This window comes from Abrus precatorius, unplaced genomic scaffold, assembly GCF_003935025.1.
Source record: "Abrus precatorius isolate BTA unplaced genomic scaffold, Abrus_2018 Scaffold10, whole genome shotgun sequence".
Lineage (NCBI taxonomy): Eukaryota > Viridiplantae > Streptophyta > Magnoliopsida > Fabales > Fabaceae > Abrus > Abrus precatorius.
In genome coordinates, this window is record NW_020874292.1 from 5,763,559 (window position 1) to 5,788,296 (window position 24,738).

The 24,738-nt window shown below is 35.3% G+C and overlaps 3 protein-coding genes across 5 annotated transcripts; 1 reads left to right on the plus strand and 2 right to left on the minus strand.

Moving 5' to 3' along the window:
- The first annotated feature begins 298 nt into the window (after nucleotides 1–298).
- Nucleotides 299–2,813, plus strand: LOC113848366 (probable pectinesterase/pectinesterase inhibitor 51). Its single transcript, XM_027477843.1, has 2 exons — nucleotides 299–1,292; nucleotides 1,688–2,813. Exons 1-2 carry the CDS (start codon nucleotides 326–328, stop codon nucleotides 2,374–2,376), a joined length of 1,656 nt encoding a protein of 551 aa, XP_027333644.1. The 5' UTR covers nucleotides 299–325; the 3' UTR covers nucleotides 2,377–2,813.
- Nucleotides 2,814–8,609: 5,796 nt separating this feature from the next.
- Nucleotides 8,610–15,066, minus strand: LOC113849216 (UDP-glucuronate:xylan alpha-glucuronosyltransferase 1-like). Of its 2 annotated transcripts, none has more exons than XM_027478967.1 (5): nucleotides 14,949–15,066; nucleotides 14,518–14,619; nucleotides 11,525–11,731; nucleotides 10,139–10,749; nucleotides 8,610–9,784 (listed from the first exon to the last, which is right to left on the minus strand). In XM_027478967.1, exons 2-5 carry the CDS (start codon nucleotides 14,580–14,582, stop codon nucleotides 8,754–8,756), a joined length of 1,914 nt encoding a protein of 637 aa, XP_027334768.1. In that variant the 5' UTR covers nucleotides 14,583–14,619; nucleotides 14,949–15,066; the 3' UTR covers nucleotides 8,610–8,753. The 2 variants fall into 2 exon arrangements, with proteins under 2 accessions (XP_027334768.1, XP_027334759.1); XM_027478958.1 differs by having other exon boundaries at nucleotides 14,875–15,012.
- A 3,637-nt stretch (nucleotides 15,067–18,703) lies between these two features.
- On the minus strand, nucleotides 18,704–21,010 carry LOC113852407 (50S ribosomal protein L17). 2 transcript variants are annotated; one of them, XM_027482636.1, is made up of 6 exons: nucleotides 20,820–21,010; nucleotides 20,688–20,742; nucleotides 20,575–20,607; nucleotides 19,518–19,609; nucleotides 19,359–19,436; nucleotides 18,704–18,983 (listed from the first exon to the last, which is right to left on the minus strand). In XM_027482636.1, exons 1-6 carry the CDS (start codon nucleotides 20,873–20,875, stop codon nucleotides 18,836–18,838), a joined length of 462 nt encoding a protein of 153 aa, XP_027338437.1. In that variant the 5' UTR covers nucleotides 20,876–21,010; the 3' UTR covers nucleotides 18,704–18,835. The 2 variants fall into 2 exon arrangements, with proteins under 2 accessions (XP_027338437.1, XP_027338436.1); XM_027482635.1 differs by having other exon boundaries at nucleotides 20,557–20,607.
- Nucleotides 21,011–24,738: the final 3,728 nt, after the last annotated feature.

Consider the following 24,738-nt stretch of genomic DNA (forward strand, 5'->3'; position numbering starts at 1 on the left):
ATGACGAAATTTCTGATTATTTGACCGCGACTCTATGAAAACCACACATCAACATCATTCTCTACACAACAAAATACATTGTACCTTCTTGTTCGAAAATTTTCTGCTAAAATAGAAGTATTGGAGAGCAACTAAAAGCTTTCTAAATGAAATATTGTGTGCAAGTTATGGAAGAAGAAAAAGACTATTTTGGCCATTTTATTGGGAGCAAGTTTGTAGCATTAGCATTAGGAAGCAAGGCATTTCTATCCATGAACCAAGGCAAACAGACGCATAAGTCCCCTCATTACTATAAACAAATTCCTAAAATTAATCTCAACCCACCATGACCCGTCTCAGAAAACCCACTAAACCCATCACCATCTTCCATCTCTCTATCTCCAAATTCATCCTCATCTTTCTCTTCCTCTCAATGGCATTCTTTTTCCTCTTCATTCTCTTCTTCTTCTTCCCTAGCCACTCTCACTCCTCCTCCGTACAAATCCAACAAGCCTGCAAGGCTACACGCTTCCCTCAACAATGCCACACCTCCCTCAACAACCTCCCACCCCACCCCACCCCGCTCCAAACAATCCAATCCGCCATTGAAATTTCCTCCTCCAACCTCAACACCGCGCGATCTAAGCTCAACTCCATCGTAGACGCCTCCGCACCCAATCACACCCGCACCACCGTCGCCAACACCTGCCTCCGGGTCCTCCGATACTCCCACCACCGCACCTCCCTCGCCGCCCACGCGCTCCCTCGTGGAATGACCAAAGACGCTCGCGCCTGGATGAGCGCCGCCTTGGCCTACCAGTACAATTGCTGGTCTGGTCTCAAATACATCAACGACACCGCATTGGTAGCCGAAACGATGTCGTTTCTCGAAACCCTCACAGCACTCTCCAGCAACGCCCTCAGCATGATGGTTTCCTACGACCTCTTCGGAAACGACACCGCTTCGTGGAGGCCGCCCCTAACGGAGCGTGACGGCTTCTGGGAACCGTCAGGGTCGGACCTAGTCGGGTCGGGACCCGCTTTACCCTCGACATTGACACCGGACGTTACGGTGTGTAAGGACGGGGGATGTTATAAGACGGTGCAGGAAGCCGTTAACGCGGCGCCTGATAACGGGGAACGGAGGTTTGTGATACACATAAAGGAAGGTGTTTATGAGGAGAGGGTTAGGGTTCCGTTACGGAAGAGGAATGTGGTGTTCTTGGGCGATGGCATGGGGAAGACCGTGATTACGGGATCTGCTAACGTTGGTTTGCAGCCCGGCATGACAACCTACGACTCAGCCACCGTAGGTGAGATTTTGGGTTTGTTTTGTTAAGGTTTTCCTGTTTTCTTTATTTATTTATTATTTAATTTCCCTGATTCGTTGAAGATCACTATTTTTATTTTAATCAAATGTTGACTTATATTTGATAATGGTTAGAAATTGTGTTGCTAGAATAATGAGCTAATGCGTTTAGTTGTTTATATAGCATTAGGAAGTGTCAAAATAAAAAAAAATATTGCAAGCCTTTTTTTTATGATTTGTGTATGTTAAGTAGAAGGATATGAATATGAGACTAATTATTGAGTTGTTTTGGGAATGGTCAGTGAAAAAGTATGGCAAATTGTGTTGATTTTGTTTAGGACTATGAAGACATTGACATGGGTAGAGCTTAGTTGTGTTCTTAATTATTTGACTTGGCAGGGGTTGCTGGGGATGGATTCATGGCGAAGGATCTCACAATCCAGAACACGGCTGGTCCTAATGCTCACCAAGCTGTGGCCTTCAGATCAGACAGTGATCTTTCTATCATTGAGAACTGTGAATTCATAGGCAATCAAGATACTCTTTATACCCATTCCCTGCGCCAATTCTATAAATCTTGCCGTATCCTTGGTAACGTGGACTTCATCTTTGGGAACTCAGCTTCGATCTTCCAAGACTGCAAAATCCTTGTCCGGCCCCGGCAAGTCAGGCCAAAGAAGGGGGAGAACAATGCCATTACTGCCCAAGGCAGGACAGACCCTGCTCAGTCGACGGGCTTTGTTTTCCAGAACTGCTTGGTTAATGGTACTGAGGAATATATGGCGTTGTATTATAGCAAGCCTAAAGTTCACAAGAACTATCTGGGTAGGCCATGGAAGGAGTATTCTAGAACAGTTTTCATTCATTCATTATTGGAAGCCCTTATCACACCAGAGGGTTGGATGCCATGGAGTGGAGATTTTGCGTTGCAAACACTTTACTATGGCGAATTTGAGAACTCCGGACCTGGTTCTAATTTAGCTCAGAGGGTGCCCTGGAGCGACAAGGTCCCTGCCCAGCATGTGTTATCGTATTCCGTGCAGGGTTTCGTTCAAGGAGATGATTGGAATCGTGTTTCCAGTTATTAGGTCATATAAGGAGTGTTCTCTATAGCCATGAATAGGAGGCATCAATTAATGGGGAATTTTTCCACGTCCACTCTGAACTGCCAGTACAATGAAGTTGTCAAAAGCGACAGGGAGATATTCAAATGCTATGTCAGTTGTCCTGGCAGATCCTGAGGGTTGATCCTACTAGTTTATTTTTTTTGGGTTGGTCCTCCACAGAAAAGTTTTATATATTCTTTCTGCCTGATGGCACTGTTATAGAATCTTGATCTGATCCAAGTGAAAATAGTAGATTCCGCAAATCTCGGCTTTCGATGTAAGTAGGCAAAGAATATGGAAGGAAAAACCAATATAGGTAGAACAGAATGGCTATTATATGTTACACTAAGAAAATATTTGGTCAAGAACGGTGTCCTTCTCATTCAGATTGCTCATATAAATACAGTAATATTACAAGCTGTAACGTTGATTTTAACCCAATAAATTAGTTAAACTATCATATATACATTTATAACTAATTATGTTAAATAAAAGAATAACTGTTACAAATAATTGTGCAATCAATTCCATACAATTCTGTTTTCCATTAATTCTCATTAATTCTGTTGACATCCCCCCTCAAATTGATGCTGGTAAATCTACAAGCATCAATTTGCCAAGTAGAAAATTGTGTCGTTGACGTGTCAAGGATTTAGTAAAAATGTCAGCGATTTGAACAGATGTTGAGACGTGGTAGATTGATGACTCTTCGATCATAAGCTTCTCGAATAGAGTGACAATCAACCTCGATGTGTTTCGTCCGTTCATGGCAAACTGGGTTTGCTGCAATCTGTATGGCACTGGTGTTGTCAGCATGCAATGGAGTTGGTTGTTCTTGAGAGAATCCAAGCTCTGTAAGAAGACCACGCAGCCATATAATTTCAGAATAAGCGGCAAACATTGCGCGATATTCTGCTTCAGTGGATGACTTTGAGACTGAATCTTGTTTCTTACATTTCCATGAAATAGGAGCATTTCCTAAAAACATACACCAGCCGGTAGTAGATTTTCGGGTGTCTGGACATCCAGCCCAATCAGCATCACTATATGCTTGGAGTTGCATTGATAAACCAGTAGGAAAAAATAAACCACGCTTTGGAGTGCCAAGGAGATATCTAACGATTCGTTGTGTTGCTGAAAGATGGAAATGCCGTGGAGATTGCATGAACTTGCTTACTGTATGGACAGCAAAAGAAATATTTGGACGAGTGATAGTTACATAGATGAGACTTCCCACCAGCTTGCGATATTGAGTGGGATCATCTAGAAGGTCACATTCATCTCGTCTATATTTAACATTAACTTCTATGGGAGTGTCAACAGTGATTGCATTTGTGAGTCCAGCTAGCTGGACCAAGTCTTGAATATACTTTTGCTGATTTAGAAAAATGCCTTCATGATGATAATGCACCTCTAAACCCAAAAAATAAGTGAGTTGGCCTAACTTTTTCATATGGAAAGTTGAATGCAGTAGGTGTTTGATTCTTGAAATAGCATCTTGATCGGAGCCAGTTACCACAATGTCATCCACATAAACGAGAAGCACCACAATTCCTTGAGGAGTCCTTTGTAGGAAAAAAGATGGATCATACTGACTTTGAGTGAATTCAAAACCAAGTAATGTTGATCGAAACTTTTCAAACCATACTCTTGGTGCTTGTTTCAATCCATATAAAGATCGTTTTAGTTTGCAAACAGTATTAGGCGAAGGTGTAGGCATACCATTAGGAAGTTTGATGTAAACTTCCTCCTGAAGATCACCGTGAAGGAATGCGTTTTTGACATCCATTTGATGTAGCTGCCAAGATTGTGATGCAGCAAGAGCAAGAATAGTGCACACAGTTGTCATCTTGGCGACTGGGGCAAACGTCTCATCATAGTCTAGTCCATACTCTTGCTTATTTCCAAGCACAACTAGACGAGCCTTATAACGATCTATAGAGCCATCCGAACGCAACTTTATAGAGAACACAAACTTGCTTCCCAAAGGTTTAATAGATGATGGACATGGGACTATGTCCCATGTTTGATTTTCTTCCAAGGCGAGAAGTTCAGCTTCAATAGCTCGCTGCCAACATTCATTCTCCATGGCCTGTTTATAAGATGAAGGAATAGGAATAGAAGATAACGATGCTGTCATGGAAGTGATATACCTTTCTGGGGGCTTACGAACGCGTGAGCTGCGTCGTAGAGGAGCCGATTCTGGTTCTAGTTCTTCTACTGGACCAGCAGCCAAGGAATCATCTTGAGGGGGCCCATGAGAGTCAATTGGTTGAATGTGAGTGGTAGTACTACGTCTTTTGTATGTCAAGAGAGGTTTAGGAGATTGTTGACCTGCATGAGAGTTGGAAAACAATGGCAAAACAGAAATCGGAGAAGCAACATGATCATGATGTGATGCGAAAAAATATGTATGTTCTTGGAAGATGACATTTCTAGATACCCGAATTCTACGAAGGTTAGGATCATAACATAGAAAGCCCTTTTGATGAGGAGAATATCCAAGAAAAGCACATTGAACAGATTGTGCAGTGAGCTTGGTGCGTTCTTGTGGAGGAAGATGGACATAACACACACAACCGAAGATACGAAGAGTGGAGTAATTTGGTGGGTGACCATGTAACCGAGTGAATGGAGATTCATTACCTAATGATAGAGATGGCATTCTATTTATAAGATGGACTGCAGTGGAAAGAGCTTCACACCAAAAACGTGAAGGCACATGAGACTCAAATAAAAGGGTGCGAACAACATCTAGCAAATGGCGATTTTTTCTTTCCGCTACCCCATTTTGTTGTGGAGTTGAGGGGCATGACCTGTGAGATAAAATGCCATTGGATTGCAAAAATTCCTGAAATGAGTGTGACATGTATTCACCTCCATTATCAGAGCGAAATATTTTTATTTTTGATGAAAATTGGGTCTGAACATAAGCATGAAAAATTTTGAAAGTGGAAAAAACTTCATCTTTTGATCGCAAAAAATAGACCCAGGTGAAACGACTATAATCATCAATAAAAGTTACAAAATATTTGTAATTAGCATGAGATATAACTGGTGCCACCCCCCAAACATCACTATGGATGATATCAAAAGGTTGTGTTGTATGAGACTGATGAGTTGGAAAAGGCAGAATTTTACCCTTACCAAGCTTACAAGGAATACAATCAAAATGAACAACATTAAGAGATGGAGTGTGTTTATTTCCAAGAAAACCAGATTTTAGCAAGTCATGAAGTACATTTGCGTTTGGATGTCCAAGACGCTTATGCCACACTTGGTAATCAACAAAGGCAGAATTACAAGAAACTAAAGGCAAAGAAAGACTTGGAGGTAATGAGAAACGGATTGGGAAAAGACGTCCAACTTTAGGCCCCTTCGCGATGATCTTCCCTGAGTGTTGATCCTGCACAAGACAACCAGACTGTGAGAATTGTACTTGACAATCATTTTCGACTAATTGACCAACTGAAATTAGATTACTAGTGAGGCCAGGAGAGACAAAAACATGTGTGAAAGATGAAGAAATATCACCCGTGGCTGTGATAGGCAATTGATTTCCATCAGCGGTATGTATGTTGAGAGTGCCCAAATATTTTTTCACATTTGTAAGAAATTGAGCATTGTTGGTCATGTGGTTGGAAGCCCCCGAATCAAAGTACCAAGATGAAGAGGATTTACCTGAGATTCCTAAAGCAGAGAATGCTGAAATAATCATCTGTTGAACCATTTCAGGAGTCACAGTTGAAGTAGTAGCAAGAGGATTTGGTTGAACTGGTACTGCATTGACTGAATTGTCAGGAATAGATGAATCAATTGCGGCGGTAAAGGCAGTGACATTTCGCTTTGGTGGCCTTATTGTGCATTCCTTAAGAATATGTCCATGCTTTTTGCAGTAGTTGCAGAATTTTTTTGGGCAATTGGAAGCATAATGTCCAAATTGCTTGCAACAAAAACATTGAACAGCACTCATGTCATGACTTCTTGACTTCCCTCGTGCCACATATGCCATTGGAACAGTAGATGATTTTTGATCTGCAATGATGGACTGTGTATGGAGGCGTTGTTCTTCACGTAACAGATCATTGAAACACGCATCCAAAGATGGTACAAGGTCACGATGCATGAGATTGGACCGAATACCTTCAAAGTCAGATCTCAATTTCATAAGAAATTGATCTCGTTTAGTCGTTTCATAAATAGTTTGTACTGAACTTAGACCTTCAGAAGTTAAGTCTGCATAAACTATATCAGTGTACTCAGCCCAAAGATTCATGAATTGAGAGTAAAAATCAGAGATGGAGAGACTATCCTGTTGAAAGGAAGCTATGTCGTGCTTAAGCTGGAATCGTCGTGCAGTGTTCTTTTGACTGTAGACTTTTTTTAAGTAATTCCACATTTTGGCTGCTGTCTTGTAAGGACGAAGATTCAAAACAATGTTGGGGTCAACGGAACTAAGGACCCAGGCCATGACCTGAGCGTCTTTGACTACCCACTTGGCATGTTCTACCTTATCTTTGTCTTTGTCAGGGATTGGAGTGTTGCCATCAACATGACCCCACAAATCTTTTCCTGTAACGAATATCTCGAAATGGAATGACCAAGCTGAGTAGTTTTTGCCGTTAAGGCGAACCAACAAGACATCGTGCTTTTCGATAGACATGGAACTAGAGTAATCTAGACTGGGAACCGTGAACGTAGGCGAGGTTCTTGGATCGTAACCTAAGCTGATACCATGTTACACTAAGAAAATATTTGGCCAAGAACTGTGTCCTTCTCATTCAGATTACTCATATAAATACAGTAATATTACAAGCTGTAACGTTGATTTCAGCCCAATAAATCAGCTAAACTACCATATATACATTTATAGCTAATTATGTTAAATAAAAGAATAACTGTTACAAATAATTGTGCAATCAATCCCATACAATTCTGTTTTCCATTAATTCCCATTAATTCCGTTGACATTATAATGTTTAATCGTTTTCAATTTCTACAACTTTTGGTAGAACAATACCTAGTCGACCAACCGATCGCTTTTTCCATCACACTAGCGACTTAACAAAATGGCAACGATTTCCTTGAATATCAACGCTGCCCCTTTGCTCAAAGAAGTTAATTATTCCGCGTTTATGAGGTATCCATGTTCCCATTAGGACCTTGGCTTGTTGAACTAACGTGGAAGTTGCACTTAAAACGAGACTTGAAGTTGATCTCAATCAGTGGATGGAACACTTGGGGCCTTATGATATAGAAACTCCTTTGCTTTGTTTCCACATCATGTGAGATTATCGATGATAACCACGGTTTGGCCGTTGCGTACATCCTTAGTCCCTTAAATAAAGTGGATATGGCTAACCACTCCTTAGTCTGAAATGAGAAGACTCGCCCCTTCCCTTTTGTTATTTTTCGAATTTGTAACCTTTTCGTTGTAATCGCCAATGTCATATGGACATAAATAAAACATTAAAATATTATGTTGTTTTAGCGGTACACCTCCACCCTAAAACGCCACCTTATTTCATATATGCATAGTAACAATCTACTTCCCGACACGATCTTCAAGTAATGGTGTGGAGACAATATAGCATGCAGTCACATGTTGGTGAAAGATCTTAGACGCTTTGAAAGCAATTAATTTGTTAACGTGCTCACCTTTCGCTGACTTGTGAAGTGTTTAGATTGTGTTTCAAAGATCATGGAAGATCGCACGGGGCCTTCAAGTTCAGTTCTCCATTAAAAAAAATTCTTGAGTATATCAGTAAAATAATTTTATGGGGTTTGTAACTATTTCTTATTAGCTTATGCGTGTTTGGATTAACTTAGGATTAGTTGAAAAATAAATAAATCAACCACGTGTGCATGAAAGTTGGACAAGGCAGTAATAATTCATTAACCACGTTTGTCCGTCAGGTAGAAAGAACGATCCCTCCGATTGGGAATCAGTGAAAAAATTGTGTATGCACCTTCAAACCAAAAAAATAATGCTTTTTACAGCTAAAAGATTGGAATGTTGGCGTGTGTGCAATAGTTTTGGTGAAACTATGTAACCAAGAAGTATGTCATTATTGATTCATTTAGGCAAAGTCCGCTAAAAAATTGGAATGTTGGCGTGTGTGCAATAGTTTTGGTGAAACTATGTAACCAAGAAGTATGTCATTATTGATTCATTTAGGCAAAGTCCTCTAAAATTGATTTGAGGTGACATTCTACTGTTTGATCTGAATCAGACCATAGAATACACCATTTTTATGCATAAAAAAATGCATGAGGAAAAAAATATTTCTTTCATCTCTTTTTCCTAACACTAGGAAAATTAAACATGTGCAAGGAAATTAGAAAGTAAAAGTGGCAACTTATAAAACAGAAAGAGATGTTTTGGCAATGGCAGGGGGTGTTGGAGTATAAGACTCATCATCTGTCCAATTTGTCTCTCCCCAGTGCCGTAACATGCTTTTCCAGTTGCACAAATTATCTATACATTTCTTCAAGCGCCTATCTTTAACTTTAATTCGCCAATGCCCATCAGTGTAATTTGCTATTTCAGCTTGCCTACGATCCCACTCCAACTGTGCCTTCTGCTTTGACTTCAACAAACAAAACTGCTGCAATAGCTCAGGCATTGCATCATGCACCTTCCACCACTTTGCATGTGCAACATCACTAGCAAACTCATGAAATATATCAGCATTCCAGTTACAATCATAGTCTCGGAAGCATAGCCATGGCTTCACTCCTAGATAGTGAAGGACATATAGAATTGGAGGCTCAGCCCCAAACAACATTGTCTTCATTTGTTTCTTCTCTTCCTCATCACCAATCCAAAAATGCTTCAAGAAGTTCATGTGTCTTGGTATCCTATGCCACCATGTAAATATTTCATTCAAATATCCCTGGTCCCCCCCATTGTAGGACTCAATCTCATTAATATGATCCATCAGGAGTTGGAATGTGCAATTTGATGGCTCAACCACCATGACACCCGAGTTGAAAAGAGTGGCATTATTTCCAGTGGCAGTGATTTCTGGCATTCCAAATAGGAAATCTATATTTCTTAGTATGAGCAAATCTGCATCAATGAAAATTATCTTGTCATAATCTGTCAGCTGCCACAACCGGAATTTGCTGTAGTTCCATTCATTGTAAGCATCTTTTTCAGCCTTGGGGTTTCTGATCCTTTGTATTGTTCTAACCTTCCACCCTGCTGCTTCCAATCCACTTTTGTGATACCCACTGATTGTCTCATCAACAAGGATTACTAGGTCTCGAGTTGATCCAGACATGCGGATGCTTTGCGCAGCAGCTATAGCTCCACAAACATAAACATGAGCTGAATGCAGAATTGTTGCATATGCTTCTCTGGGAGCATTTCCATTGTAAACCAGCTCTGCTTCCAATTAATTCAGTTCCTTTAGCATCAACTTTATGGTAAGAAAAATATAATGACACAAACATGACAGTAGTAGTACATGCAACAATCCCATTGCAAAGATGACATTCTATTTCTCATGGTCATGGATGAGAATATAATATGTTTAAGCAAGGTGAAAACGGGTATTTTTCTTGGTTCGTAATATCTCCACTTATGTTAGTTGCCTTTGGGGGTCTTCAGCATTCATCAAAGTCACCATTATTGTGCTATGAAATGCAGACAATTATAAACTAACATACTTGTGAAGGCATATCATTATGATGCTACGTCTCAAGAACTTGAGGGACAGAAAGATAGTATAACACTTACCTTTGCCTCTCATGGGAAGGGCAAGTTCACAAGATCCTACTGGAAGCTGAACCTTTTCTCTCAAAACACTCAAGTTTGGTTTGTATAGCCACACATTTCCTTCATGGGCAACTAGTTCTTTGCATGTAAAAAGATTTGGAATTGGAAAACAATTGGTAATGAAGAGCACATAAACGGGGTAATTGCCTTTGAAAGAGGTTGCAAGGGCAGCAGCTGCAAGCTGCAAGTGCAAACGAGCAACATCTCTAGACCAATTCCCCCGATTCCTACAAGGAAGCTTGACAGCAATGAGGTTAAGTCTTATACCAGGCGATCTAAGACTTGGTAGAGGAGGACAAACAGGAACCTCAGTTTCCTCTTCCTCATCAATCCATTCTGGATACAAGGACTCCCATGACATATTTCTTGCAGCATACTCAAGGGACAGAACAACATGTGTAGCATCAGGAATAAGATGTTCCCAATGGGCTATTTCTGTCTTATTGAAATTCACAATTCCAATCCCTTGAAGTTCATTTTTCCCTGGCACCTTCTCCGTGATTCTCACTATATCATTCCAATCAATGTCTACCTTCGATGTATATCTAGGATCTGAGCCACCCCATATCCACCTGCTTGCAAAATTGGAAGAGACACTCATATATCATGATGCTGCTACATACGAAAAGAACACCAAGATATTAAACTAGTGGTTAAGTATTCTTATAATTAATGATGATTTCGTTTGAAGGATATCAAACTAATCCCAATTGTGATAACTTTTTTATATTCTTGGTTTTAATTATTTATTCGGAGAGTATTATGGTCCTCATTTTGTAGGACATTGCAAAATTATACATACAGTTAGATTCAAAATTAAATACTAAGTATGAATTGCTGCTAAACTAACTTTTGAGTACCACTATGAAGAGAATATATAAGTAATTTTCCAAAATCAGGCCGTTCTACATAAATTTATTTAAGATTTAGTTTTTTTTTTCTTACTCGGTACAAAGATTCATTTTGGAAATCAGATTATGAGGTGATCTTGTTATTTCATTTTACTTATGAATCTCAATAATTTGAGGAGTATGGTAAGAGGTAGTAATTTGCATAAATTGAACATATAACGGCTGTTTGGTGTTCCCATGAAATTGGGGTGAAAAGTTCAATGATGATTATTTTTAATAATTAAACTAGCCCTTAATGTAATAAAAAATTTCATAGTCACAAAGTTAACAATACCAAAATCTTGCACGTCTTAAATTAACTTTAGAAAATGGGTAAATGAAAGTTTTCTGCGTCACATGCGGGTGATGTTTTCTTAGGAAGAAAAGAAAAAGAAAAATCTCTAGAGTTAAGATACTTGCATGTTGCATTTGCATGTGTAGAGTAATATATACTTACCGAGAGCCAGAGCTTGACAAATGGTTGGTATTGTAAACCTCAGGTGAGTACAATAGCGTTCCAAAAGTGCCGCATATGGTTATCAATAGGATAAGTTTTAAGAAAGAAAACTTGCATCTTGAGCTCTTATCTTGGATAGATATGTGGAAAGGCTTCTCTGTATCTTTTGCCTTGCTTCTTGGCAGTCTTCGTTTGTATAAATCTTCACTGTGCCAATGATCATTCAAGAACAAATTTACTTGATATAAGGAAAAAAAAAGTTACATAAGAAACAATTGTAGATGTGATTTATTGGTTTAATAGACTAGTCAACCTCATCAAAAAGCCTCTAGTGTCACTGTTTATCGGTGACTTTGTAATTTAACTTCTTAAATGCTGGAATTTGAGCTTCAAATCAACCTCAACTTGGGAGAGTTTTGTCATATGAAAATTTTGTGTTATCTTTTCTAATAGACATTTATAAATTTGAAGTGAAGTTAAAATTTTACTCTATATTTTATTTATCAGTCTGATTCTTATACGAGAAATATTTTACATTTCAGTTCTTTCGTGAAAAACATTAATGAATTTGTTTTTATTGTTTTACTTAATAACATTGTAGAATGATTTTTATTTGTTTAACCGTTTAGACTCACGACTAATGACTGAAATACCATGTAGGGTAAACAACGAACAAATTAGCAATATTTGAATAATTTTATAGCAGTTGGAATTGATTTGTTAACATGTTTTTATGCATGGAATAAAATGTAATTTTTTTATATGGGGACCCATTTAAAAATTATTGTTAAGTATGTAAACCAAACTTATAATTCACCTATTTAGTGTTTATAAATTAAAAAAAATAATACAATTTTTTTTACGTAACATCAAATGAAAATCTACATGAAATAATTCAGTCTGGTACTATGATCATTCTGTGTGTAATGTTATGCAAATTATCATTCTTCCAAATCTTACAAGTTCATCATCATTCTTAAGCTCTACGCAAGCATAACTTATCCTCGGGCCTACGTATGTGGCTAAGGAACTCAGAAGACATATTGAAAAATCTTATACCTTATGATTCAAGAATGTGCATTCATACCTAGAAAATACAGCAAATACATAACTATTATATAATCAAAGGTTTGTGGACTTCTCCCCTACCTGCAGAAACATAATTTTATTTTTTATTTTTTTTGTCTTTTGGTCAAACAGAAACTTAATTCTAAAATGACGAGGCATGTTAAAGAAAATCTCATTCTTGCTATTCTCTCTCTATTCTAAAATCACATTGGTCCATCCATATGATTTTAAAATGTGCAAACCCTCCATGTTTAGAGGGTAAAACTGATTGTTGCACTTTCTCTTGTGAGCAAATTGTATATAATTTGATTCAGTTGTAATAAAGTTTAACTCAAGTGAAATTGTAGAGAGTAAATCAAGGATTTGTTGTGTGTATAACATTTTCTCATTTATTATAGGATCTTGCTTTAAGACACTGGTTAAGAAAATCAGTGAAATAATATTTTTTATTAAAAATTAATCACGTTAAAATATATTTAAAAATAAAACAATATCTGCATTTTTTAACAAAATATTTTTATTTTTTATTCTTAACAGCACTCTAAAGGTCCCAATCAGCTTTTCTTTATTATATAACACTAATAAACCTAAAATCTCTGAAAATTGTAACATAGACGTGTTGGGCCTTGTAGTTGGTGCATAGGAATACTGCTCCGTGACGTGACTAACTGTTGATACAGACTTGATAACACTGATAAAGTTAAATCATTGGCTATAATTAATGTGGCTATACTACATTTGCACACAAGCGTGAAATAATTGAGAGAGATGAGACTTATGTGAGTGGTTGCCCAGTTAGTTTCCTTGGACTGTAAATAAGAAATATTTTGAAATATTTTGAGATAAAATGTCATTGTCATTCCAGAAGGTATGAAGGGTGATACGAATCACGTAAAATGTTTACTCTATGAAGGTCCCTCCTGTTGTTTGAAAAGGATTTGACAACATCACAATAATACTTCAATTCCTACATAGGTTCATGCATTGAATTGCGTTATATACAAAACATAGAAACTAGATGTAACATGGACACAATATGATACATACACGAAGAATATGGTAGATTTTAAAGCTTATAAGATATGGCAAAATTATAATAAAATATATCAAACTAATATAAAATCAAAATTAGGATAAAAATACATATCTTAAACTAAAAGAGAGAATTAAGTCCTATTTGATTATAAAAATGTTGCGTTATTTTAATTATGCTTCATGTTTTCAAATATTTATAAATAAAACATTCAAAGTGTTAATTTTATAATTATCAGGAAAAACAAATGAAAATATAAAGCATTTCTTTAAACTGAAAAGATTTTGAACATTTTAAAACTAAAAATTAGTTAATAGAATACTATTTGTCAAATTATTATATTATTTCCAATTTATTTTGTTATAAAAAGTAAAAGTAAACAAACTATAAAATATAAGTATCAAAGTATTTGTGAAGTGTCTATTTTGAAGCGTATGTGCGGAATACTAGCCCAGCCAAAACATATTTAAACAGCAAATATAATTCCTATGAAAGATTTTAAAAAGAGAAAGAAAAACCCGAGAGAAAGGAAGAGAAAATGGGTATTGGGTGGCTTTTAAACCTCAAACAGAACTTCATGTAATATAAAAATGATGGGTCCTAGCCATAAGGTAAAATGTAGCCTTTTTATGGCTGAAAGGGAGAGCAAATGCATTGCCCTTTTAACATATTGCCCAAGTTTTAATGACAATCTACCCATTCAATAATCTTAGCATGAAATTCTAAGTTGGTGAATTTGACTTCGGATCTCATTATGATAATTGGTCCCTAAAAGGAAACAGCGATCATTTGGAGCAACTGTTGAAGCAAGTGGAGAAACTTTTTGATAAAAAAATACTTGATCTTATGATCCTGATAAAAAATGTGAAGCAAGGAGAAAGAAGAGACTCACATAGATGCAGGTAAACGGTGTCGAGCTTCAACAGCATGAGGAGAAGCACCCATTGTTCCTCTCATATTAACTATTCAGCTACAGGGGCATGCAACACATGATCTGCACAAAAATAAGAACCAAATTTATTGAATTTATCTAGGCCCAAGAAAGAAACTGAATTGCTAAAAGAAATGGTTCAATCAACTATCCTAAAAAGTCATCTTTTTCATGTTACAATTATGCGGGGAATGTGAATTGGTTTTCAATATGTAGATAGAAGAAGAAAAAAAGTTGAAAGGAAGTGTCAAAAGGAAACGACCACATAGTACATGGTGCAAGGCAAAAACACAATCTTGAACGTTGTTAGATACCAACCAAAACGCAGGAAACAAGAGACAAACAATGGTGTTGTTGTGATGCACAGGGAGAGATATGTGTAAAGCTTACACCTTTTGGAGGGGTTGTAAAGAACAAAGAGAAGGGAAGGGAAGAAACACTTGATGGCATAGTTGAGGCGTTTGAGTCAATATAGACAGAGTGACCGAGTAACGTCCTTCAGAATTTTTCCTTCATCTTTCAGTTTCATTGTAGTTCTTGGTACTCACCAACTCTGCTTCATCTCTCAATTTCTTTTCTTTTATTATTCCTAATCTCTCTCCCTCTCTCTATTTTTCCAGTTTCATTGGATGAGAAAAAACATTATGGTTAGATTAAAAATTTATTCTTACACCTGACACCAATTTTATTTTAGCTACATGAAAATATCATACATGGTCCCTACATAAAAATATGTTACTAATTGTTCATCATTATTTATCAAAATTATAATAGTGTTAAGGTTTTTTTCTTGTAAAGAAAAAAATAAAAATATATGTTAAGAGTAAGAATTAAAAGTAAAGTATTTTTTTACATAAAAGGCTAAAATAAAATGCAATTTATTTAGGAATATAGGAATGAAATTTTAATTTAATCAAACTTTTACTTTACATTCCTGCTGATGCTATTAATTTTTAGTTGACAAGCCACTATAATACAAAGGTGACATGCAGTTGTAGCACTTGATTGGCTGTGGAAGTCAATAGTTAGCAAAGTAAACATGGCCATTGCAATGACTTCCAAGATCTTTTAACTCATTTCAAGTACAAATGGCAATTAAAATTTCGTAGTTTAATAATTAAAGTTCCTAACATGCAAACCCTTTGCCCGCTTTCTTCCTATTTCCACAAGGGAAAGAGAAAATCAGTTTATTGCACTAATCTTTTGAATTATCTAAATTTCCATTAATTGGTTCATGATTATATATTAGAAGCATTTAAGAAAAAGAAAACAAAATTAAAACCAAAAAACAAAAACCGTCGTTATAGTGAGAGTTGTTGCTACTCACTAGGGATTAGGTTAACGAAAACAATTGTCCATTGGATTTAGAGTAAAGGTGACCACATGTCCCAATCCCATGTCAAACAGGAAAACCTAACACTCCTATTTTTTACAATTATCAGTAAATGTCCTTAACCAAGTAAGCCTGTTAACATTTTTGCTTTTACGTCCTTCCCCATGGGACTTTGGTTCCTGATTTTGAATGTTTCAACATGATCAGGGTTTGCATATATTCCCTCCTTAATTTTCTCATTTTCAAAAATGCCTTAGTTAATTGCATAGCCATAGTAGGTAAACACTCTTATCATTTTCAAAATATTCTCTTAATGTTTACTAATGAAGTTCATCTCCATTTGAAGAAATTAGATGGCAACATCAAACACCTAATCGGCTGCTAAGACAACTACACATGGCATTAGTTTATTGTTTTTTTGTTTTTTTCAATCTTATAACGTGATTATAATTAAATTATGCTTTAAATTGATGACATTAGTTTAAGTGTCCTTTCATGGACTATTTCACCAAACCCATGGTCTTGGCACTATCAAAATTCGTCAAAACTGCAATAAAAAGGTTAATTAACTGACATATAAAGATTTCATTTTAATCAAAAAAGGAACATTGCACCAGTTGACCACACCTGTTCCCTTCTCTCTTCATATTTGTTTTACTTTTACTAGTCTTAGTCTTTGCACTTAAGTGAAGACATACGGTTTAGGAAAATAGTGTTGGGAAGACACTTCCTTTTTATAAAGGGTAAGTAGTTAATTCAATGTTTTTAAACAATTTTTGGTAGCATCACCCACTATCATTTAACAAAAAAATGAACAATATGTCAAAGCTCTTGGCAGAATGGGTGGCACCCTATTATAACTGAACAGCCTTGTACGTTATTGGGAAGACTTGCTATAGTAATATGAAAGCCTTGCACCCATCGCTACTTATGTCTTCTACTCCATTCCATGAATTAGATTAGGTGTAAAACTTAGATATTTACACGGTTAAACACATTTTTATATATTATGAGATTAATCAATCAATTAAATTATTAGTTTAAATATTTTTATTAAATAGATCAAAGATATAAAATTTCGTTATAAAATAAAATAAATAGATACTTAATTATATTATTTTATTTTAATGTGTAATATATTTTAAAATATAAGTAAATACTAAATTTTGAATAACACATTTACAAATGTCAAAAGTACATAAAATATACATGATAGAAAAATACTATAAGATGATTTAACAGTTAGATTGATTAATTTTACATTATATTTTATAAATAATTATTAAGTAGTAAAAGTGTTTAAATTTGGCATCCTGTGTGATCGGATCTTGTACACAGAATTCTCTGAACTAGAGAGAGAGAGATTGGATCGTTGAAAGGAATTCTTTATACTCTGTAGTAAGACAGCATGAGATAAGGAAAATGAAAGGAATATGGAGACGTGAGGCAGCACGTATACTGTATTGCAAGCAAAGCAACTCAACGGCAATGGTTTAATTCTTGCACGCTTGTGGATTATGACGAAGCAGATTTTGTGAGTCCTAGTTTTATCCATTCGCTTTTCGTCGTTGGGAAAGGTTGAGTTTTGAAATCTAAGAATGGAGTAGTAGGACCACTTTGAAAACTTTGTCCTCTTCAGTACTTGTCCATTAGAAAGAATTGGAAACTTTATTCAACAAAAGAGAGGAAAGAATAAAAGAAGCTACATGTTATACAATAATTATATGTGGGGGCACAAGAGCATGACTGGGCTGTCCCTCTGCGCTAAACCTTACCAAGCAACCTCTAACGTGAGATTCTCTTGGCGCTTTCCTCTTAAATAATACACTAACAAAGTTAAGGCTTAGTGTTGTAACATCAAAACCATGTGTTTCTTTTACTTTTGGTCTGAATCCGCCACAATGTTGAATGTTTAAACATGGTTTAACTTTGCAGTATAGCTCAAGTGGTGAGAGCTAACAGGTTATATGCAAGATAACTAGGATTCCGAGTCCAAATAATTCTCACATCCGCTTCTCTCTCCCAATCCCCCTCCTCCAATGACCCTAAAAAATGATAATAGGGACTAGAGCATGTATATAGATATTCTTAATAACAAATAGGATGCATGAATTCATAATGCTTGTTTAATCGTTCAAAAGTTAGTAGAGCTTTGTTTTCACCCTTTAAAAGAAAGCCTCGTGTTATTGGCTTCCAGTTAATCTCTGAAAAAGATATCTTTGGATTCTTATGCATGCAAGCTTCTTTCTCTTTTCCTATTTGACAAGCGTTACTCGCAACTGCTTCCAGCTACACTCGTTGCCGTGCAAGGCAATTAGGATTTTGGAAATGGCATAAGCATACAGAGCACCACATCTACCGTTGGCGTTTCAACTGCTAAACGTAACAATTCAATTATTCGGATGTAGAACACCAATAGAATGTAGCTGTAATCAAGCATCGTAAACCCCGGCTCCTCTTCTTGAAAGATGGAGAAAGGGAAAACAGTACGAGGTTGCGTGATAAGTTATTGATTTGGGCTTAAGATACCGAAGGGGGGGAAAAAGAGAAAATACTTCAGAACTTAATCAACGAGTTCTAAAGTCGAATTAAAGAACAAGTAGATTCATTTAACTTTTTTGTTTCGTCCCTTTCAAGCTGAATACGATTATCTTTTGGAAGTACAGTAAAACTATTAAATTCCAATTCAAAATAAATAAATAAGCAAACTCCATGTCGAAGCTCACGAAGAGGGGTATATTCAGATTTTTTTATTTTTTTTTCCTTTCTCAAATACAGTTTCAGTAGAAATATTTTTAACATAGCAGTGAACATTTTTCTCTAGGAACAGGCTTAGAATAGTTTTATTTTTGCAAACCATGCAGAGCTAGATAAAATAAAGCCAAAATTTATATTATATCATGCTATGAGAGAAGCAAAATGGTATCATCATTACATTCGAATGAATCACAAATCAGATTCAGATTTATCCTCTTTAGGAGGTGCAAATTGCCTGCTGAGACGAGAACGTGTCCAGGGATCAAGGGGTGCTCTCGGAGGTGGTTGAGGAGTAGGTGGCTTTGACTGCCTAAGCTCATTTTCTCTGTCAATGAACCTGTATCAAAGCGCAAAAAATTAATTTTTACGGAGTTTCAATTTCAACCTCCTCTTTCTAAGCAACCATGAAGATTTGAAAGATTAAACTATAAATAAATTTAAGTACAGTTCCTTTGGTATTTTTTATACTGTTTTTCAATCAAAGTTAAAGTTTTAACTTAAAAGATTTACATTTATTATTTTTGTATTTAACAAGGTGAAACTCTAATTTTAATTGAAAAACAACACTAAAACAACATAGGGAACTGTACTTAAGTTTTGTCCTCAAACTATAAGGACACAGTAGATTAGGGTAGGGAAACAGGCAATATCAAGAACTATAAATTTGAGAGTAAATTAATGACTATCAAAAAGTAATTAGCAATGTACTCACTCGATATATGCCATTGGTGCAGCATCGCCCACTCGAATACGGGTTCGAAGCAATCTGGTGTATCCACCAGCTCTATCCCTGCACAAAATAATGTCTTTACAGAGTTGCAACTTACAGGCATAAACTGACAACAGAAATTATATCAGGTTTATTACTTACTTGTACCGATAAGCCAGTTCTGTAAACAGCTTGTGAAGGACATCATCTCCTCGCACAAAACTAGCAGCACGTCTTGCAGCACATACGGATCCCTAAAACAATTTATGATGTAAACTATAGGCCAATAACAGTCAAGCTAAATAAACGAACGAAATGGTTACCCTGCCATCAAGTTTATTATAAAGGCCAAGGTGAAAAAAAACTAACTATTTCTGAAACCATCAAAACTAACCAAAAAGGACCAAACAGAGAGACAGAGGGGACCAAATTGAGAAAAATAAAAGATGATGACTAAAGTGAGACTTTAAATGATAAGGAACCAAACTTATAATTTATTTAGCCTAATGTTTTTCATGCAAAATTAATTCATTATAAAGAAAAAGTTGGCTTCACATATATTCACAAAATTAATCATATATACAAGGGAAAGAAAACAGAGAGATAGAATACTGATCTGAAGGAAAAAGGGTAATGTAGGCACACAAAAAATGAAAAAACTGAGAGATAGACCTAACTTGTCCTAAACCAGGCTTAAAAAGATAATTAATTTATCGTCTGTTGCCACCAATTAATGGTTGCAGCTGCAATAGCAGCCATTTGCCATGGCACTTTAATGAAAAACCTGCGACACCATAACCTAGTATTAAAATTTTAATTTTGCCCCTCTCAACCTTATATTTTAGTTCCACCACCCCAGCATACCCAGAAATTTGAATGGCAAACCCACCAAACCATTCCATTTCCATCACAATGGCAAGCAGCAACCATACTAGCACTTCAATAGTCACCAGCAACAAATGCAAAGCTTGAATAAATTTCAAAGCGCACATCTGAAGTTATTAAGTAAAAGCACAAAGCAAAACTTGACCAAACACAAAAGTGGTCATATTTCCACAATTCCACGGCTTCAACCAAAACATCTTAGAACAAAATCAAAAGAAGCTACACAACGTGAAATTATCACGTGTAATAATTAAACTCACTGCGCAAATGAATTGAATCCAACATGAATTAGAATTAAAAACAAAGGCATACAAACCTCCTTTCCAAGCTGTACCATATTATCCGCAAGCCTTCGGATCTCTTTCGCCTACAACCAAATCACAAGCATCTTATATTCGAGAGAAAAACTGAAAATCACAATAAAAACGACGTCATTTTGATTAGTACCTTGGCAACGGTAGTTTCGATGCGCTCGTGCTTCACCAACTGGGAAACCATGGTTCTAAATAAGGAAAAGCAAAGAAGCGTTCAGCATCTATGCAAACGAAAAAATGAAGGAATTGAAATGGAAATAGAAACCTAAGCATGGACATGCGGTGACCGGTGGGTCGACCTAGTTTCCTAAACTTGGTCATTGTCGCAGACGCAGAAACCCTAGCTCGCTACCACTGCACTTTGCACACAACAGACACAGAAACCCTTGCTACGCTTCAACGATGCAGCTGGGCCTGCCAAACAGCCCAAAATTATCCAGTCAGTGTAAACTATGGTTCTTCTTTCACCTCCATTTTATTGTGTAGAAATTTTTTCTGATTTATACATGTTTTTAAAATGTATTTAATTTTAAAAAGTTAAATTTTGAAATTGATTATAAATTAATTTTGTAATTTAAGTTTGAAATATATATTTTAGAAATTAAATTAAAAATAAGTTATAATTTTTTAAAATTTTAATTTTCAGAATATATTTAATTACCTTTGAAAAATAAATTTTGGATGTAATATCACTTTGAAAATTTAATTTCATAAGAGGATGCAAAAAAGAGTGAATGTTGAAAATGAATATTTTATTTTATTTTGATAAATTAACTAATGTCTGTATAATTTAAATTTTACTTACATTTTTTTTGGTAAAATTAATTTTAAATATCCGTAAATCAATTTAAACGATAATCCTTATTAAAAATAAAAAAAATATTTTTTATTACAAGTATAAAAGGAAATATTCAAACGAACATGGGCGTACCCTTGACATTCCCGTTCCCAAAACACTGTTTCTCTGGCGATGTCACGGGTACTGCACTGCTACTGTACACTTGCTGAATTTTCATACAATTTTGAGAAGACATTATATTTTTATCTTTATTATTTTTAGGATTTGTGAAAATAATTCTTGAATTAAATAAAATATTATTTTATTCATTAACATATATAATTTTTCATTTAACTTTTATAATTTATCAAAATAATCACTAAATTAAACAAAATATTATTTTAATTTTCATCACATTTTAGTATATAATTATTTTAGTTTTTATAATTTTTAAGATTTATTAAAATAGTCACTAAATTAAAAAAAATAATTTACTTAATATGTTAAATATGAATTGAATATAATATTTAATATTTAATGATAATATATGATTTCAACTTAATTTTTAAATATTCTCTAAACTTTTTATGAGAGTTAAATTAATTTTTATATTATTATTAAATATTAAATATTTTATCCTAGTAATATTTAATATGTTAAGTCAACTTCTTCATTAAAATAATTATTGTTTAAGTGACGATATAAATTAAAATATTAACAATTATCTATATTATGAATTAAAATAATTATGATATAATATATTAAAAATGAAAATAATATTTTACTTAATTAAAAATTATTTTAATAAATTTTATAAACAATAGTGATAAAAATATCATTTACTCAACAAATTTTTAGGAGTCCTTCTATAATTTATATTATATGTATGTCTTTAGTTATTTAAACGATTTGGTACTAATGGAGTTACATGTAGAGTTATTTTAGACACATATCAATAAGAATTTTATTTAAACATATTGAGTAAAAAAATTATTTAATTATTTAATTATAATTTTTTATATAATTTAATTATTTTTACTTTCATAATAATTTATTTACAAAAGATATCTAATATAATTTTTAATTAATTAATAATGTAAATATTTTTATATTAATAATATATTAAAATTAAATTATGTCAATAATATGTGACGTACATATAACTTGGTATGGTAAGTTCATGTTTTTTTATGTTTTTCAAAATCATAGCGAGAAGAATAAATTTAGCAAAATATATAGCTACTCGGTTAGAGACACGAATGGACGCAACAATATTTATTGGACTGAAATCAAGACGCAATGTTAACTGATAGATATTTGGTGGTAAAATTTGGTCGTTTGAATATGACATAATTGACTCAATATATAATATTATATATAATTATTCTGAAAAAATAATTTAATTTTTAAAGGCTAAAGTGTTATAAATTAAATCTTTTAAATATTTTAGTCATTTAAATTAATATTTTACAGATCCAGATCCTCTCATGTTCTGGCGCAAACATGAGCATCTTGTCCAAATTCGCTTAAGCAAATTTCCAACGGCTTAAGCGAATTTAAGTGAATTTTCACTTAAGCCAAAGTTTTTAGCTTAAGCGACGCATTTATGGAATCCTGGCTTCAAAGCGAGGCCAAGCGAGAGTTGGAGATTATCCGCTTAAGCGATAAATCACCGCTTAAGCAAATATGGAATCGCTCCGTTTCGCTCAAGCGAGCCTTGTCTCATATTAAGCGAATTTGGAACAGAGAGCCATGTATTGCAGGGAAGGTACTCGCTTAAGCTATTGTATATTCGCTTAAGCGAATACGTTATTAGCTTAAGCGGATGCAAGCGAATTTGGGACAGATAGCACTGATTCACAGAACCATAAATCGCTTAAGCTAATTTGGGTTCGCTTAAGCGAATGGATGCATAGCTTAAGCCAAACTTGTGAGGTTGGAGCGCAATTAAAATAGCTTAAGCGAATTTGAGGGCTTAAGCGAATTATGCAGAAAGTGACATTGCTACATAGGCAATTAAAAAACAAAAGAAGCAGAGCCATTCCTAACCATTCTATTCCAGAACAACAGAATCAAATATCATTATTCAATACACTTCAAAATATCAATTGATTTTACCAGCATAACATGGATAAAAACTTAAGTCCATTCCATTAATAAAATATAATTGTTCAAAATGAAAGCATATACAAAACTAAATCCATGACAAAATAGGAAATATTTCAAAGTAAATACATCCATAAATAATTTGAGGACTAAAGATTGATCATGTCTGCCACATAGTCTTGGTCATTGAAGTCTTCATTATGTTGTTCGTCATTGTATGTAGCATTATCCCCATCCTCTCCAAATTGTTCTTGTGCTTGGTCTTCAACCACTAGTTGATTTCCCTGTATATCTTCGTTAACTCCCTCCTCTGGGTGGACAATATCATCCTGTGCAAATTGGTGTTCAGTTAGGAAAGTTGGGGTGTCTCCAGGCCAGGATACAATACTTGCAAAAGTTTCAGGTGTACGCCAAGGGAAAACAGAAGTCTCTCCATGATGTTGGTGTAATGTAAACCTGTGAATTGACAAAATGAGGGTTATGTTAAACAAATTAAATATATCCAAATAGTATGTAAAAGAAATTCTTTAAATAAAGTTTACTTGTAAAAATCCTCATTCAGCTGCGTGTACGCTCGGTTGTTTGCTGCGTTTTGTTGTTCTCTATGAGTCAAATGGTGTATGATACCAAAATCTGTATTTTGCATGTGAGGCATGGATGGTGTAGTTGTTGGTGGTGTCGCTGCAGGTGCTGCAGATGAGGTTGGCTGAGAAGAAGCTGGATTAGGATGCTCTAATGGATTAATGCAGTAATTTCTGATGAATTGAGAACTTATAGGTTTCTTCAATTTAATTGTTTGGTTGGAGCAGTCGGGAATCGTAACACCTTGTGAAGCACATAAAGTAGTAATCAAAGCAGGAAAACCCAAAGGCTTTGTCGCTACTGCAGTAGTGGAGGTGTTGGACATGATAAATTGGTGGATTTCATCTGAAATGATTGCTGCTATGTCCACAGTTAACTTCTCCATGAAGCTATAAATTAGATATGCTCGAGGCATGCGAACATCTGAGGTGTGTGTGGTGGGGGCTATGTTGGCAAAGAGAAACGATGTCCAGATTTATGCTAAAGTATTTAAACTTTGCCTCTTAAACCTCATTGCCTTTCCAACAGCATTTGTCTCAAAGGTTTTCCCGGGGATGCATAAGATCTTAGCTACCTCCTGGTCTACAAAACCTAAAAATCTCCTTCTGCGTTGTTGGTATTGGCAAAGCTCTCCTTCTGGTAAGGTCATAGGATTGCCTAAAAGTGCAGAAATAGCCTCCCTATCATAAGCAATTGTTTGCCTACGAACCCAGGACTT

Coding starts and splice junctions, on each gene's coding strand:
- LOC113848366 (XM_027477843.1), top strand. CDS start 326: ATGACCCGTCTCAGAAAACCCACTAAACCCATCACCATCTTCCATCTC. Junction 1,293..1,687: donor CTACGACTCAGCCACCGTAG/GTGAGATTTTGG, acceptor TTGACTTGGCAG/GGGTTGCTGGGGATGGATTC.
- LOC113852407 (XM_027482635.1), bottom strand. CDS start 20,875: ATGACCAAGTTTAGGAAACTAGGTCGACCCACCGGTCACCGCATGTCC. Junction 20,608..20,687: donor TCGAAACTACCGTTGCCAAG/GTACTAATCAAA, acceptor ATTTGGTTGTAG/GCGAAAGAGATCCGAAGGCT. Junction 19,610..20,556: donor TGGTACAGCTTGGAAAGGAG/GTTTGTATGCCT, acceptor AAATTGTTTTAG/GGATCCGTATGTGCTGCAAG.
- LOC113849216 (XM_027478967.1), bottom strand. CDS start 14,582: ATGAGAGGAACAATGGGTGCTTCTCCTCATGCTGTTGAAGCTCGACAC. Junction 11,732..14,517: donor CACCGTTTACCTGCATCTAT/GTGAGTCTCTTC, acceptor TCATTGGCACAG/TGAAGATTTATACAAACGAA. Junction 10,750..11,524: donor TTGTCAAGCTCTGGCTCTCG/GTAAGTATATAT, acceptor TTTTGCAAGCAG/GTGGATATGGGGTGGCTCAG.